Source organism: Colletotrichum gloeosporioides, assembly GCF_011800055.1.
Source record: "Colletotrichum gloeosporioides strain Lc1 chromosome Unknown consensus_75, whole genome shotgun sequence".
NCBI lineage: Eukaryota > Fungi > Ascomycota > Sordariomycetes > Glomerellales > Glomerellaceae > Colletotrichum > Colletotrichum gloeosporioides.
Window position 1 is genome coordinate 169,939 of NW_025544720.1, and position 13,962 is coordinate 183,900.

The 13,962-nt window shown below is 50.7% G+C and overlaps 7 protein-coding genes across 7 annotated transcripts; 1 reads left to right on the top strand and 6 right to left on the bottom strand.

Moving 5' to 3' along the window:
- Positions 1–323: 323 nt before the first annotated feature.
- Positions 324–1,121, bottom strand: GCG54_00014253 (uncharacterized protein; the record flags this gene model as incomplete). The annotated part of the gene is made up of 1 exon (XM_045414092.1): positions 324–1,121. The coding sequence occupies one exon, from the start codon at positions 1,119–1,121 to the stop codon at positions 324–326; it is 798 nt and encodes a 265-aa protein (XP_045259613.1).
- A 707-nt stretch (positions 1,122–1,828) lies between these two features.
- GCG54_00014254 (uncharacterized protein) lies at positions 1,829–3,293 on the bottom strand (the record flags this gene model as incomplete). The annotated part of the gene is made up of 6 exons (XM_045414093.1): positions 1,829–2,252; positions 2,310–2,405; positions 2,457–2,574; positions 2,624–2,764; positions 2,817–3,051; positions 3,105–3,293. 6 exons carry the CDS (start codon positions 3,291–3,293, stop codon positions 1,829–1,831), a joined length of 1,203 nt encoding a protein of 400 aa, XP_045259614.1.
- Positions 3,294–5,346: 2,053 nt separating this feature from the next.
- Positions 5,347–6,760, top strand: GCG54_00014255 (Tyrosinase-like protein orsC; the record flags this gene model as incomplete). The annotated part of the gene is made up of 5 exons (XM_045414094.1): positions 5,347–5,540; positions 5,609–5,771; positions 5,824–5,910; positions 5,993–6,174; positions 6,229–6,760. 5 exons carry the CDS (start codon positions 5,347–5,349, stop codon positions 6,758–6,760), a joined length of 1,158 nt encoding a protein of 385 aa, XP_045259615.1.
- Positions 6,761–7,064: 304 nt separating this feature from the next.
- GCG54_00014256 (uncharacterized protein) lies at positions 7,065–7,883 on the bottom strand (the record flags this gene model as incomplete). The annotated part of the gene is made up of 1 exon (XM_045414095.1): positions 7,065–7,883. The coding sequence occupies one exon, from the start codon at positions 7,881–7,883 to the stop codon at positions 7,065–7,067; it is 819 nt and encodes a 272-aa protein (XP_045259616.1).
- A 1,527-nt stretch (positions 7,884–9,410) lies between these two features.
- GCG54_00014257 (uncharacterized protein) lies at positions 9,411–10,948 on the bottom strand (the record flags this gene model as incomplete). The annotated part of the gene is made up of 5 exons (XM_045414096.1): positions 9,411–10,150; positions 10,206–10,503; positions 10,562–10,609; positions 10,661–10,804; positions 10,862–10,948. 5 exons carry the CDS (start codon positions 10,946–10,948, stop codon positions 9,411–9,413), a joined length of 1,317 nt encoding a protein of 438 aa, XP_045259617.1.
- Positions 10,949–11,473: 525 nt separating this feature from the next.
- GCG54_00014258 (uncharacterized protein) lies at positions 11,474–12,008 on the bottom strand (the record flags this gene model as incomplete). The annotated part of the gene is made up of 2 exons (XM_045414097.1): positions 11,474–11,581; positions 11,646–12,008. The coding sequence occupies 2 exons, from the start codon at positions 12,006–12,008 to the stop codon at positions 11,474–11,476; spliced, it is 471 nt and encodes a 156-aa protein (XP_045259618.1).
- A 1,275-nt stretch (positions 12,009–13,283) lies between these two features.
- On the bottom strand, positions 13,284–13,841 carry GCG54_00014259 (uncharacterized protein; the record flags this gene model as incomplete). The annotated part of the gene is made up of 1 exon (XM_045414098.1): positions 13,284–13,841. The coding sequence occupies one exon, from the start codon at positions 13,839–13,841 to the stop codon at positions 13,284–13,286; it is 558 nt and encodes a 185-aa protein (XP_045259619.1).
- Positions 13,842–13,962: the final 121 nt, after the last annotated feature.

Here is a 13,962-nt window from a genome sequence, read left to right on the forward strand (position 1 = left end):
TCCAAACAGGAATAACCGTCGACGGTTCCCTTAAGATGACGATGCGGCCTAATCGACTATTCAAAATGTAGCATGCAGAGAGTTTCGGTGGGTTAGCTAAGTGTTGCGATTGATACTAGGCACTTGAGATTGGATATGCGACGATATTGTTTGTTTTGATTAGAAGCCCATGTGCAATCTTGACACGCACAGCATTTCTGGATTAAAACAACGGTTGCTTTATCTAGAAGTCATAAGACACGTCTCCTGCACATACTAACACCTTGAAAGAAAAGGACACATGAAGCGCAGGAGCCATTTCGATCCTTTTCCTCTAGATGGTTTTAGATCTCTCGACTTTCCCTCCCAAATCTAAGACTTTCCGGATGACTCTCCCCAGTCTCCTCCACCTCTGCCCACCATCGGAGCTTTCGAAAGCGCACCCACCATTCTCGCAGTGCATCCATGCCTTCCGCCTCGATGACATCATACTCATACGATAGCCAAATGTATCGGAGCCATCCTGCAAGGCAAACGTCTGCAAGACCCGGTGTGGCGATGCCAGGTGTCAGCCATCCGGTCTTCTCCAATGAATCCGAAGCCCATGTCTGCACTTTTACCAGACATTGGTGCATCTGAGCCTTGGCGTTGAGCGCTGCCTTATGGCTTCTATCTGCTGCATCAAGCCCCATATACTTGCACGCGACAGGCGACGCGTGACGCAAATAGTAGCTGAAATCATCTTGCGCAGCGTTGATGCCAGCCATGATGTCGCCTAATATGGCTCGCTCCACAATATCACGGCTCTGGAGCGGAGGAAAATCGGGATAGGCGTCTTCCAGGTATGCCGGGATTGCGGTACTCTCGTGTATCCATCGGGTGGTTCCCTTGTCTGCGTCGAAGATTCGCAGGCACGGGGTGCTTTTGTCAGCTGGCTTTGGGTCGTCGGCATCGGCAGGTTCGAGACGATTGGTCTCCGAGTTGTAGTTGATGATGTTGATCTTCAATGACATTGAGGTGCTCTGACCTTCCATGATGCCATCAGGAGTGGCCAGGCCTTTGAGGAGCAGGTAGTACACAACTCGACGAGGATAGAATCCCTTCGGCCAGAGGAAGAGAGTGTGCTTCGCAGAAGATGCCATTGTTATAAAGGGTGAAGGATGCCGGCGCAGTTTTAAAACTTAATTGATTGTTGGATTTCAGAAGATCAGCTCAGGAATGTGTCTACATAGATGCAGAGAGACATACCAGCACAGTATGTTCTTTGCAGCCTTTCGACAGTTGTAGCTTTATATGTTTCTTCTCGGAGACATTTCCACTCAAAATGATTCATGTTTACCAATAGAAAGTGTTTATGTTACTCGGATTGACTGAATGCTTGAAGATGAATGTGGCTTACATGATGTCTTGAATGGAGTAACCCCAATCAACGATCTTGGCACAGGTCCGCGCCGCTTTTTCGGCGACTTCTCGCCGACTTTCTTGTTCCCTAAGACGCCAAGGCCATTTTCTTCCATGTTGGTGGGGTTATGATGTGTAGGTTCGTAGGCATTTGACGGGTCTATTATTGAGTTAGTTACTGAGTGAAATGATCCCGAGAGTTTCAATGCTGTGGTACGCTGAAGCAGAGCTTAACATGCCCGCCAGCGCCTAATTCTAGATGACTTCCATGAACAGCGTCCTGTCGCCAAACTCAACAACGACCCCGCACCTTTAAGGCACCGAGTTGAGCGTACGCAGCATGGTTTCGTCGGAGTAGATATTTTCCTCCTTTTCCTCTGAAAAGAAACGGAATCCGTCGCGCAGCACACCGGAGACCTTGGCCATAATCAAACCATTTCAGAATATACTATCGCTGTATCGAAACCTCTGTAGTCCTCATGATACCATGATCATTGAGCTTCTGATCCGAGACCAAAATCGTCTCTTCACTCCCTGATCGCCCCCCAAAGCTGCGTCCGTTCTGGTACACTGCTACCGCCGCCGGGTGATTGCCCCCTTTGATGGTTGTTCTGTACATCTCCGTGCTTGCAGAGAAAGGGCCGTCCTCAAGCTCAAAGTCAGGCGCTCCTTGGCTTCCCTGTTCCCTGTATCCTTGCCTTCGGGCATTCGACGTGCCGTTACCGGTCCTACCGGTACGCCCGGTAGGGTAACGATTCTCGTAAAGATTGTTGCTATTGTATCGTCGACTCGAGGAGATCTTAAGGGCCTTGCCCACGAGAGGCTTGAGTGCTGGCGCGCAGGCGGCGATGATACCGAGGTTAAGCTGGAGACTGCACGAAGTTTAATCAGCAACTGCAAAAGCGTAGGATAATCCCAGCGGTACTTACAATCCCCAGAACTGGACACTCTGATAGAAGGTTCCGTCCTTGTTACCGGGCTGAGCAATCTGGTAGACGGCCTTGATGATTCCCATGATGACGGCACTGAATCGGTTAGCTTGTTGTAGCATACCACAGACAAAGAGAGTTTCCTACAAATAGCCGAGACTCAAGACGATGATCAGATAGACTCGGGTGCGTAGCTTCATCTGCAATACCCAAATAATGGGGATCGGCAACGTTGCGAAGCAGACATCAGTGAAGATGTTGAACGCTATAGCTGGTTAGATCGTAGCAAGTGCAGGCTCGATCAAGCGGCATACCTGTGTTGATAAGGGCAAAGTTCACAAATAACGTGATGCCATAAGTGGTAGGCTTGAGGCTTTTATCCCAATAGCCGGCGAGTGGCTTGCAGTACAAGAAGAAGCTCAGCCAAGCCATGATCGTGTACAGCACGACGAACACTGGAAAGTGATCAGCATTTAGTATACCGCAATTGGATAGGTGACTGGATACCGATGAGTGCCCACAGTGATCGCGAATACCAGGGGTTCTTGCTCAGTCGCAGTAGGGACAGCGCGATCGAAATTTTCAGGAAAGCCAGGGCGGCGATCGCAGAGATGATGGACTGAAAGAAGCCAACTTTGGAATATTCAACATAGTCGAGCTTGCTGATTGTATCCCTGTGTTTTCCAAGTCCATATTGAGCCTGGATGATGAAAATTACCATGCCTCCACCCAATGCGCAAAGCTGGAGAGGGTCAGCACCAACGCCAAGGCGCGAGATCTCCCGGGTATCCATACCGCAGCCATGATCATCATATAGTCATCGATCCCTATCGTCTTCACAATAGCCGCGCGAGTGTACGTTCGTAGACTGACAAAGATGAGCGCGATCAGGTGGAAGGTTCCTGTCACGGCCAAGATCATCGCGGTGTTGCTCTCCGCGGCTCTTGCCGGGTCCACAGCCGTGGTGGACGAAGTCGAAGACATGCTAGGCGACTGCGTCAAAGACGCGGCGCACGCTGATACAAGGGGAAAGACGGTATCGGGAGCAAAAAAGAGCCACGAAGATCAGGAGTGGGCACTTTCAGGAGCGAGGGGACCTGCGCAATCTTTTAAGCATGAATGATTTCTGAGCTATTCGGCTCCGAAGAGAATTCAGATTTCATCAAGGGCATGCAGGAACCACACCATTCTTACAGCATGCAGGGCACATGGGGCGGGAATAGGGACAGCACGAAACGGAGTAATTAAGGAAGTCGTCACTGGGTGACGCTCGCTTGGGTAGACATTGGAGAGCTTCCTGTTCTAGCCCAGCGGAGCCGAGGGAACATCTCGTGCGACTTGCTGCTTCTAGACTGTGTCCCAAGGAGAAGCATGGAAGGAGATCCATCTTATCAGAATGGCACAAATGGCAAAGGTATTGAAATCTGTCTGGAAATTTCTGGGCCGGAGTGCTCCTTGCATGGAGTGGAGTGTGTGATGATTGTGCTTGCTTTGCAGGATCGCGAATTCGATATGTGAGTGGTCGAAATGGAAAGGAGGCTCCAAGGGGGGCAACAAGGGTGGTGTCTCCCACATCACGACGCCGCCCTCTTGCAGTACCGTCTGTACTACTGCCGCACGGAGCAGCATCTGTCAAGAGAATATCTGTAATGAACTATCGAACCCGACTCTTCGGAACACCTGAGACATGGAAATGGTCTTCAAACGTGAAGACAGAGGTTTGTCCAATTTCCAACTGCACCTGCGCTGGCGGCCGCACGCCCTGAAGATATCGATCCTTCGTCTGCCATTTCAGGACTGCCCATCAGGCAACTTCGGATCAATGCCCTTGGCACTTAATTAAAAATGTGGACTTGCGTGGGTGTAGGAGGGCTCTTCAGCAGAATTTCTCCGCTAAAGACCACGGCGGACCTACGATAAAAAGCAACAATTGCGACGGAATCGCCCGTCTCTCAAAGCTCAACAGGCGTAGCGGCCTATCGGAAGCAATCTGCAACGAGTAGTGGATTGCCTGCCTCTCGGATGCTATGGGATACATGCCAAGACCTGGCTAGCGGGAAGGGTTGGAAGTCACAACAGACCAGAGAATGATCTGTCCTCGATCGGTTACGACGGTTGATTATCCCCGAAGTTGAGTGCTGACTTGGTGGAGACGGGCCGTGACCGACGAGTTGGACACTGTCTCAAATGTCACGACTGAAGTCAAGGATGGGATGAACACTTTGTTGCTTTTGAGTTTGAGGGTTTGAGTTAAGCTCATGGGGCACGCGAGTCGGTGCGTTGCGGGAGGTCCCATAGACCAAAAAAAGGACGATATCAGAACGAATATGACCGTTACTTAGAGCTGAGCCGGAAGCCGAGTGCTACTGTCGTTTTCGAATCGCCGTTCTTGCCGATGGCAAATACCGTTCTGATGATTCGCCTCGGCCTGTGGCAACGGCGGAGACGCATCTCCCCATCTCCCCTGCATCTCATCCACCCATCTTGACCGAAGAGGGTTACATCCAGCATCCCGGCCCCGTGGGCCCCGGATCAGGATCTGGGCTATCGAATTTTCTTCCATTATCCGCCGCATAAAACCGTTCGATTGACGACCCTCACCTCAATTTTTCGCCCCCCAACAGCGGCATCCCGCGCCAGGGGTTGCAGCCTTCCAGACATGCCATCCCGCCCAGTGCGGCTAGGACGTCCGCGGCGCGGATCCGGAGCCCTGCAGCCAAAGGCCGGATGCGCTAGCCGACGGATTTTAATCTATTCTCAACGTCTGACAGGCATCCGTCTATATAGCTAGCGAGGTTCTGTGACTGCATGGCGGAACGGCGTCCTCTTGATCTCTGAACACAAGTTCCGGACCGTCAATCCCGCTCCCACTTCCCACGTATTTTCCCGCGCGTGTTCGTCTTTGCAGAGAATCAGGTGTCTTTGCCATACGTAACACAGGACCACATCTCCTCCTTCTCCCTAATTCCCTTGTCCTGTTCGCACGCGACGACCCTGCAGTCTATTCGTCTTCCCAAAACACGAACACCGTCAAGCAATGCGTTCCATCAACATCGTGGCTGCGGCCGTTGGGCTGCTGAGCGCACCGGTTCTTGCTTCTCCCATTGAGACGCGCGATGTGCTGTCTGACCTGCAGATCAGGGCGATGGACGCCCTCAAGGCAGCCAACCCGGGAATGATGAACAAGCGCAGCAGCTGCAATATTTTCAACGCACGCTATCGCCGGGATTGGTTCGTACTCCCCCCACAGTTTCGTGCAGATCGCGCGTAGGTCCTCGGTTGCTAATATGCGTCTGAAGGGAGGCATTCTCTGACAAGGAGAAGAAGGCATACATCAGTGCTGTCCAGTGCATGTTGACGTCGCCCTCCAAGTCGGATCCGGAGTTTGCCCCGGGCGCCCGGAACCGCTATGATGACTTCGTTGCCGTGCATATCAACCAGACTACCACCATCCACGGCACCGTAAGAAAAACAATCACCTTTGGGTGCGATTCATTCTAACATCGCTATGTAGGGAAACTTCCTGACGTGGCATCGGTATTTCACCTGGGCTTACGAGGAGGCTCTGAGAAACGAATGTGGCTACAAGGGCGCCCAGCCTGTAAGTGGACTGACTCTCTTGACGATTGAACATCTTCGACTTCTCTCTTTTAAGCTTGAAACCTTCTAATCAAAGATCATAGTACTGGAACTGGCTCAAGTACCAAGATGATTTGACCAAGTCTCCAATCTTTGATGGCAGCGACACGAGTCTCAGTGGCGACGGTGCCTTCGTCCAGCATAATGGCAGCCTCAGCGGTGCCGGTGCCATCTGGTTGCCTTCCGGTAAGGGCGGTGGCTGTGTAGAGAGTGGACCTTTCGTCAAGTAAGTATCTCATTATTCCAATCGTCTAATGAAGTCAAACTAACATATGCATAGCATGACAGTCAACCTTGGACCCGTGAACCCTGGTATGGACGGCATGGAGGCCAGTCCTGCAGGAAGACTGGGCCACAACCCTCGATGCCTGAAGCGTGACCTCAGCTCCTATACCATGACGAACTGGATGACGAACGAGAACATGGCCAATATCACTATCGGAGCTGCTTCCCACAACATCGAGCTTTTCCAAAACGAACTCCAGGGGAGGTTCGCGGACGGCTTTCTCGGCATGCACGCCGCAGGCCACTTTTCCGTCAACGGCGAGGCGAGCGACCTGTACTCGTCACCCGTTGACCCTTCTTTCTTCCTTCACCATGCGATGGTCGACCGCGTGTACTGGCTGTGGCAAGCTCTGCACCTGTGGAACGCCTTCGAGGTTGCCGGCACTATTACGATCAACAACAGGCCTGCGAGTCGGAACACTACTGTGGAAGATGTTCTCTACCTTGGAGTCCTGGCAGAGAACCGCACAATCAGCGAGCTGATGAACACCATTGGCGGATCGCCACTTTGCTACGTCTACGCCTAAGCGCAAATCGGCCAGTGGATGACTGAGGCAAATCAGAAGTGAAGGAACCATAATTATCATCGTAATCACTATTGTCAAGACTGGACCTGGACGACTCGGAGAATGATGGTCAAGGTCTACATGTACATATTTGATCTTCTTGTATCTACTTAAGCAGACGATAATAGCATGAGCGGAGGAATCTGGCTTCATGAAAGTTCCAAATAATGTCTTTGTATAAAGTGTAAGTCTTACTCTAAGAATTGAATTGTCCATTAGATTGGCTCCAATTGTGCCATAAACTTCGCAAAAGCCATCGCGGTTGTCAAGACTCATACTTCCGTAGCAGAGGATCACTCAGGAGCCGTTCCATGGCCTCCCGTTGAATGCATATGCTGATATCGAAGTCGCCAGTATCTGCAACATCCATGACCTGGACGAGACCATCGACCTTCGGCATGACTCCCTGGACATACCTGGCCACCTGCCGTGTTCCAAAAAAGTCCAGCTCATAGGCTTGTGCCCTGACCCAAGAAGTAACAAGTGTATGGTGTTTGCCCAAGAAGGCTTGCCATAGTCTTTGTGGACTAACTTCATGAGCCGCATCATGGATATAAGCTGCGACCGCATCTGGAGTGAACATGGCCATCATGTCTCTGATTGCACCCGCGACGAGCCCCAATTCCGCGGTGGACGCCTCTGCTCCAGTCTTCTCGACATATCCCAGAAGGAGAGGAGACCCAACGAAAGTCTGGGGCAATGGCGGGCTCACCCTTGGTCGAAGTCCAAGAGTGATGTCCAGATACACGTTGTCTTGAGTATCTTGAAGACCTCTTGCGCGATTGATGAGAGTCCATACGTGTGCCAACACAGCATCAAGTCGAGACATGTGACAAGACGCCATACTAGCAGGAAGATTTGCTTGCGCAGCTTCTTTCATTCTCGCTAGCTCGCTGGACGAGAAACGGATCTGATAGTGATCAACTGGCGCAGCCATGTCCCATGTTGGCCATGGCGGAAAGGCTGACGGGCTGAGCTGCGTGCTTCCCATTTCTTCAGCAGACGGCATCGTAGCCTTGGTGGAATGCATGGTTCCAGACGGGAACCCGGGCGCATCTTCCGCCCACCAGTCAAATCGGTGCATTGGGAGTGATCGGGCCTTCTGAATCTTGGTACTGTCGGGTGCTCCGCCATGGCTTAGTTCAGCGACTCGGTCAAGCAGGGACGAGTCAAAGACTGGCTTGATAATCCTTGAGTCATTAGATATGGACTCGGGATGTAGTAGTACCCTTGATCGCGCAGCCCAAGAGTTCATGAAGGTCATTAAGCAAGCAGCATCTGCGAGTGGGTGTGCAATCATTGCGCTGATCCCTATGCCTCCGCACTTAAATGCCGTGAGCTGAATAGCCACGCTGGGCAACCCTTCGATCGCATTAAGGGATGATAGCGCGATTTTGGTTTTCGGTAGGAAGTCGCTTTGCCGGAAGTCGCTCGCATTCCACTCTTTCAAACTCGTTTCTCTTTCGCTTCTGCTCGGAACGACCTGGTCCAAGTTGGTATCGTACTCGGCAACTATGAGCTCTACCCCAGGGTCTTCTGGAGATCCATGAGAAACGACTAGACGCCCAAGATGACGCTGAATTGCATCGTTCCTCACCATGTCCTGGGTCGCCCATTGGATTTGCCCTGCAAAATGAGGGAAATCGTCCAAAGTTTCGCTGAGGGCCGATCCAAGTATTTCGAATAGGCTCGGGTATGATAGTTGCACAATATCAATCTTATCGTACAGCCATATCGCAGCGGTAGGCGTGAATCGTGCGACTGTCGCGTCGATGATTGACAGCTTCGATACGGTGGGTTCCGGTGCAGGCGTCTTGGGAAATATCCTGCGAGTTGCTTGAACCCGACAGCGCCCAGCTGCACTTTGCGAATCTCGGGTCGTCATATTGGCTCGCTATGGATTCAACTGTCCTCTGAATAACCATTGAGATCGCAGGTGAAACAGAGCATGGTGCATCTTTTAAAAAAGCTTCATCTCGCACAGACAGTCCATGATAGCGGGGATGCCCCGGCGAGATCCAGAAGATCGCACCGAAGATGACTGGGTCCGGTATGAATCATTTTGCATCATCACCAGATCAGACATGGAAGTCCTCAGTGATTGGACGCTTGGCCTGAAATGGCGCACGGGAGGGTCCGAACCCCTGTTGATCTCGACGGCGCAGCACCAGTTGGACATGGTTCGGCCGAAGCGAGTAGGGCGTAGCACATGTTATTATCGACACCTTCTTCTTTCAGTTGGCACGGATTCGAGCTTTAGGCATCCAAGTGGGGAGAGAATACGATGTGCATTGGAGACAAAATGACCGAATTGGAAACAAGCTCTAGTTACAAATGAAGATGCTAAATAAAACGAAGTAGCTACCTAACCGATTTTCAGGATTTCTTAAACCACACGACGAATAATAACTGTGTCGGTGTTATGCATCTTCAACGGAAATTTGCACCCAGACACACTACAGCTGCTTCGCGGATTCGAGCTTTAGGCATCCAAGTGGGGAGAGAATACGATATACATTAGAGACAAAATGACCGAATTAGAAATAAGCTCTAGTTACAAATGAAGATACTAAACAAAACGAAGCAGCACCCAACTGATTTCCAGGATTTCTCAAACCACACGACGAACAACAACTGTGTCGGTGTTGTGCATCTTCAACGGAAATTTGCACCCAGACACACTACAGCTGCTTCGCGGACATCGGTGGCCGTGAATACAACTCGGATCGTCGCAATCCAAGCCGGCCAGGCAGGGCGAATGGCGAGCCACTGCACGAAGAGCTTGGAGATCTTTACCATCTAACTTTGGGCCATGCTTATGCTGACACGACCCGAAGTTCCTCAAGAAATGGCAATCCCCAAGGAGATGGAAATTGTTGCACATTTTCTGATTTTTCATCAAAATCACGTCCTGCGGCATACAACTCAGGGGAGAGTCAACACGCTCGCCCGCCTTGTTGCGAAGCACCACATTCATCGTGTGTGCTGGAGTCGTCGTGGACGGCGAGTCCATCTGACTGGTTGCCGAGGTTGATGGAGCGGAAGCTTTCGAAGCAGCGGCTGCATAGCCCGTGGACGGCGTTGTCGGAGGGGTGAGTTGAGACGATACCCGTCGTTTAACGCTTGGGAGCTTCTGCGCCCTGAATACGCTGGAAAGGGACAGGGCTTGGAAGCTGACCTGAAGATCTGCCAGCTCCCTCTCGAACGGGGGTCCCTCGATTAGGACAATTTTGTTTCGCTTGGGGTTGTCGGCAAGATGTCGCTCAAGTAAACGAGCGTACCCATTGTCGCCTGATCCGCCTAACAAGACTCGGCGACAATGAACGTCGTTGAGACCAAGCTCGAAGTTTTCTAAAGATGTCAGCTCACCATATCATGCGGCTTCTCGATGTTGTTCCTGAAGTACCTTTAACCTTCTCATCCGCGCATTCTTTTCCGTTGCCAGCATTAACAAAATCACAGAGAGATGACCCCATATTGAAGCCTCTCACGAAGTCATTCAAGATTTCCACATTTTTCAAAATCTGTGTATCATGGTAAACTTTGGCAAGACCCTTGAGGTTGGCGTATACTCGGATCATTACTTGAGAATGGTGTGGCATGCCAGGGTCCAACATAGGCAAATGTTTCAAGATGGTTTGACGCAGCATTCCTGATGCTTTCTTGCCACCCTCAAATCCTTGAGTAATGAGTTCGTCGGTGAACTAAAATTGTTCAGCTTGACTGCGGGGTGAAACGATGGTGTGAGGGTAAAGCACTTACCGGCATACAATCGCCGTCGATGACCACAGAAGAAAAGGAGTATTTATCCTAGCATCGTCAATCGTGTAATTCAAACCGGCGACGAAAGTCATAGCATACCTTCTCGGACTGAAGCTGATTAATCTGCAGCTTCATTTCGGCACCACTTTGTTTCACAGACTTGATGTAAATGTTCTTCTCTTCCAGGCTCTGCTCAGCTTCAGCGACTTTGCGAGTGAGCGTCTCAACGTGGTTGAACAAGTCCTGCACCAAGTAAATCAGCAACCACCCAAATGATTGCATCGAGCTATTCAGACTCACGACGATCAAGGCGGATTTCCGGTCGTCCTCGACTTTACAAATTGTCCATCTTTCCTCCAGGTTCGCGACATCAAGGACAGCTGCCATTCTGATTTTCAACAGCCCAGAAAGCTGCGGACACTTGGACTGAAATTGAACGTGACCAGAATCAGCAGGAAAGCTTTGAAAAGACGATGGATAATGGTGCCTGATATATGAATGTGTAGTATGCCTGGCTGTCTGCCTAGGAGCCCAAGCCCGTGGCTCAAACAGGTGCTGTTGAGTTGCATTATCACTGCAGGGGATCGTCGAATGAGCTTAGGCTGCAGACGCTGCGATCCATCCATTTTCAACATGATTGCACCAACAATACGACAGCTGTTGGAGACTTACGGGCCGGTCGCATAATGGTCGGGGGCTGAGGGTTGGCGCTTAAGGAGCAACGACTCCGCCTCGTGTTGGTTTGACCGGACCGCCAACAACAGGAGGAAGCAAACATGACCGACCAACATGAAAGTCAACGAATACCATAAGCTGATGATGTAATATTTCGTTCCGCTTTGACGAAGCCTCCGCGTTCTGTGTCCGGCCTTGGAAGGCCATTGTTCAATATGAGGCGCAGCGCCCGCCATTTTATCGAGACCAAAATTCGGATACCAACCCCAATTCCCGGAAGAGATCGGTGACCTCTTGAGCATCCAGTCTGTCGTAATCATGCGATGCTTTGTTCTCATACCAAGCCTAGAGAACTGTAAGTCGCCGAAGAAATAAATTGGTAGTACATAATGGTCAGGTTCAATCGTACCTTGGAGAGCTTCCACATTGTTTCCAAGTTCATAGCCTCTCCATATCTGAATCCGTATCGTTCGCACTTGAGGTATATCAGCAAAAATTGGAATAAATCGAAGATCTTCCTTGTACTCACCCACTCCGCCGCTTGTGTCTGGCTACCAAAAACGTGAATCGTGCCACAAGCAAACCTCACGTCAGTCCACCATGTTTTGAGAGGTGCAGAGAAGTGAACGACGCATTTTTCAGTTTCCCCTTCGTTGTCGCGAAGTTGAATGCCATTCTTCGTGACTATGAAGTTCATTTCCCCATCGACTGTGCCGGACTTGGCGGACAAGCTGACCGGGGATGGGGAGGAGCCATGAGGACCCAACAACATCGCCGCCAAGCCGAAGCCGCACCAGGCGCAGTTCGTCCACCAGGACCGGGTGTCTTGAGTCTAGTTTTCCGATTAGAAGCGATTCTATATTGACATGAAAAGGCAACTTACCACAACATAGGGTGTGGGACTGTTCACAATACTGTCAGCAGCGTTCGTTACAACATCCTCTTGGACACTTTACAGGTGAGAGAACGGATGCGCCATGCAAATTGGTGTCGGGGTATGAACTCCATGCTTATGCAAGACTATATGGTGAGCGGCGTTGAGCTGTTGAAGTGAAACGTGTGCTTGTTCCTCGCTGATGCCGACTGACTTGGCAATATCTTGCGCCGTTGGTGGACGGCAGTTCGCGGGGTAATACTCGAAAATACGGTATCGTACTTCTCGGGTAACTTTGTCCATATTGGATGCGTGTTGATGAAGTTGGGTTTCCCGGTGACTGCAACAATAACTATGAATTCTCTTGTATTTGCAGCTTAGAGTAGGCCATCGGTCCGCCTTTATTTGACTCCGGAACATCTCGAGTCAATGTTGGGCATGGTACAGATGATCAGTAATCACTATCCTGTCACCTGGATGTTATCCACAGCTGTCATATGTAGGGCGTGGCTTTGTGAGGCGTAGGGCGCAGGGACCATGGTCGTACCGCAACCGTCGAATTGGGAAACATAATGCGTGTAATTACTAGATGTGGAGTGGATTTTCAGTCGATTCTGCTCATGATAATCTTCTCTCACGACGTGGAATTCCATATGAACCTAAGGTGTCTCGCAACAGATCGCTATCCGTCAACATAGGGATTATGGCTCAATGTATGCTTCCTAAGAAGAGGCTGCTTTTGTTTGCTAACTAGAGCAGCGCCACGTGCAATTCTGTAAGAGTGACTGAGGCTGACTTGGATTCAAGAATGATGTACAACATTATGGCATACCTTGGGACTAGCCATTCATGAGTCTCGGTTCGTTAAGCTATTGAACATAGACTGGGTGGGTTGTGAACAAGAATCGGCGGTATTACAAAACGCCCCATTAAGTAGTAAAACTGTCCTAAGGTAACGTACGGGTATTGCGCGAACATTGAAATAGTCCGATTTCATCATGTGTGCACAATTAATTTTCATGTCTGGCTCGTAGGTTTTCTACTCTATTTCCGATGTCTACTACGCGCGTTAGCGCACCTCATCTGTGTCTATCGTCATGAATCTATCTCTTGGACACTCAAGAAAAGTAAAACTCCGTAAACTCAACCCTGACCCTTTTGTAGTCACCATTCCTATAGTTCCTTTACCAGGATATCATCCGTCTGAACCACAGAGCCGACGACAAAGTCGTGAGTGCCGACAGCCTTGTATCCCCATTTCTCATAAGCCTTCCTTGCCCGGAAGTTCTCTTCCCACACGCCAAGCCAGATGTTCTTGAAGCCCTGCTCCCTAGCCATATCTTCCAACTTGTCTGCAAGTGCCTTGCCGGTACCAGTGCCGTGGGCCTTAGGGTACAAGTAGATCCGCTGCAGCTCGACAATGCCCTCGAGGTCCGCGACACATGGCTCTGTAGAGCCGCGGGTCAACATTGCAAAGCCCAAGATGTCGCCGGCAGCGTCCGTTGCGAGGATGGTGTCTTTGTTGGTATCTTTCAAGTCCTTTGTGACTGCTTCAATGCTGTATGACTCGTCCAGAAACGCTTGCAGCTCGTGCGGCTCTACTGAGTGGCCAAAGGTGACGGAGAAGACATGCGCACCCAGCTCCGCGATTATTTTGGCATCATCGAGTGTGGCTGGCCGGATGTCGATGTTAGGACGACCGTCCGATCGGATCTCTACTGACTTCGCCATGGCTGCGGGGGTGGCCGACGAGAACGAGATCGGGCGCTTGAGGAGGCGGCTGACTTGACGATCCCGAGCGACGGGGAAGGGATGATAATGATGAAACACAAAGAGTGACCTGTACGGATAG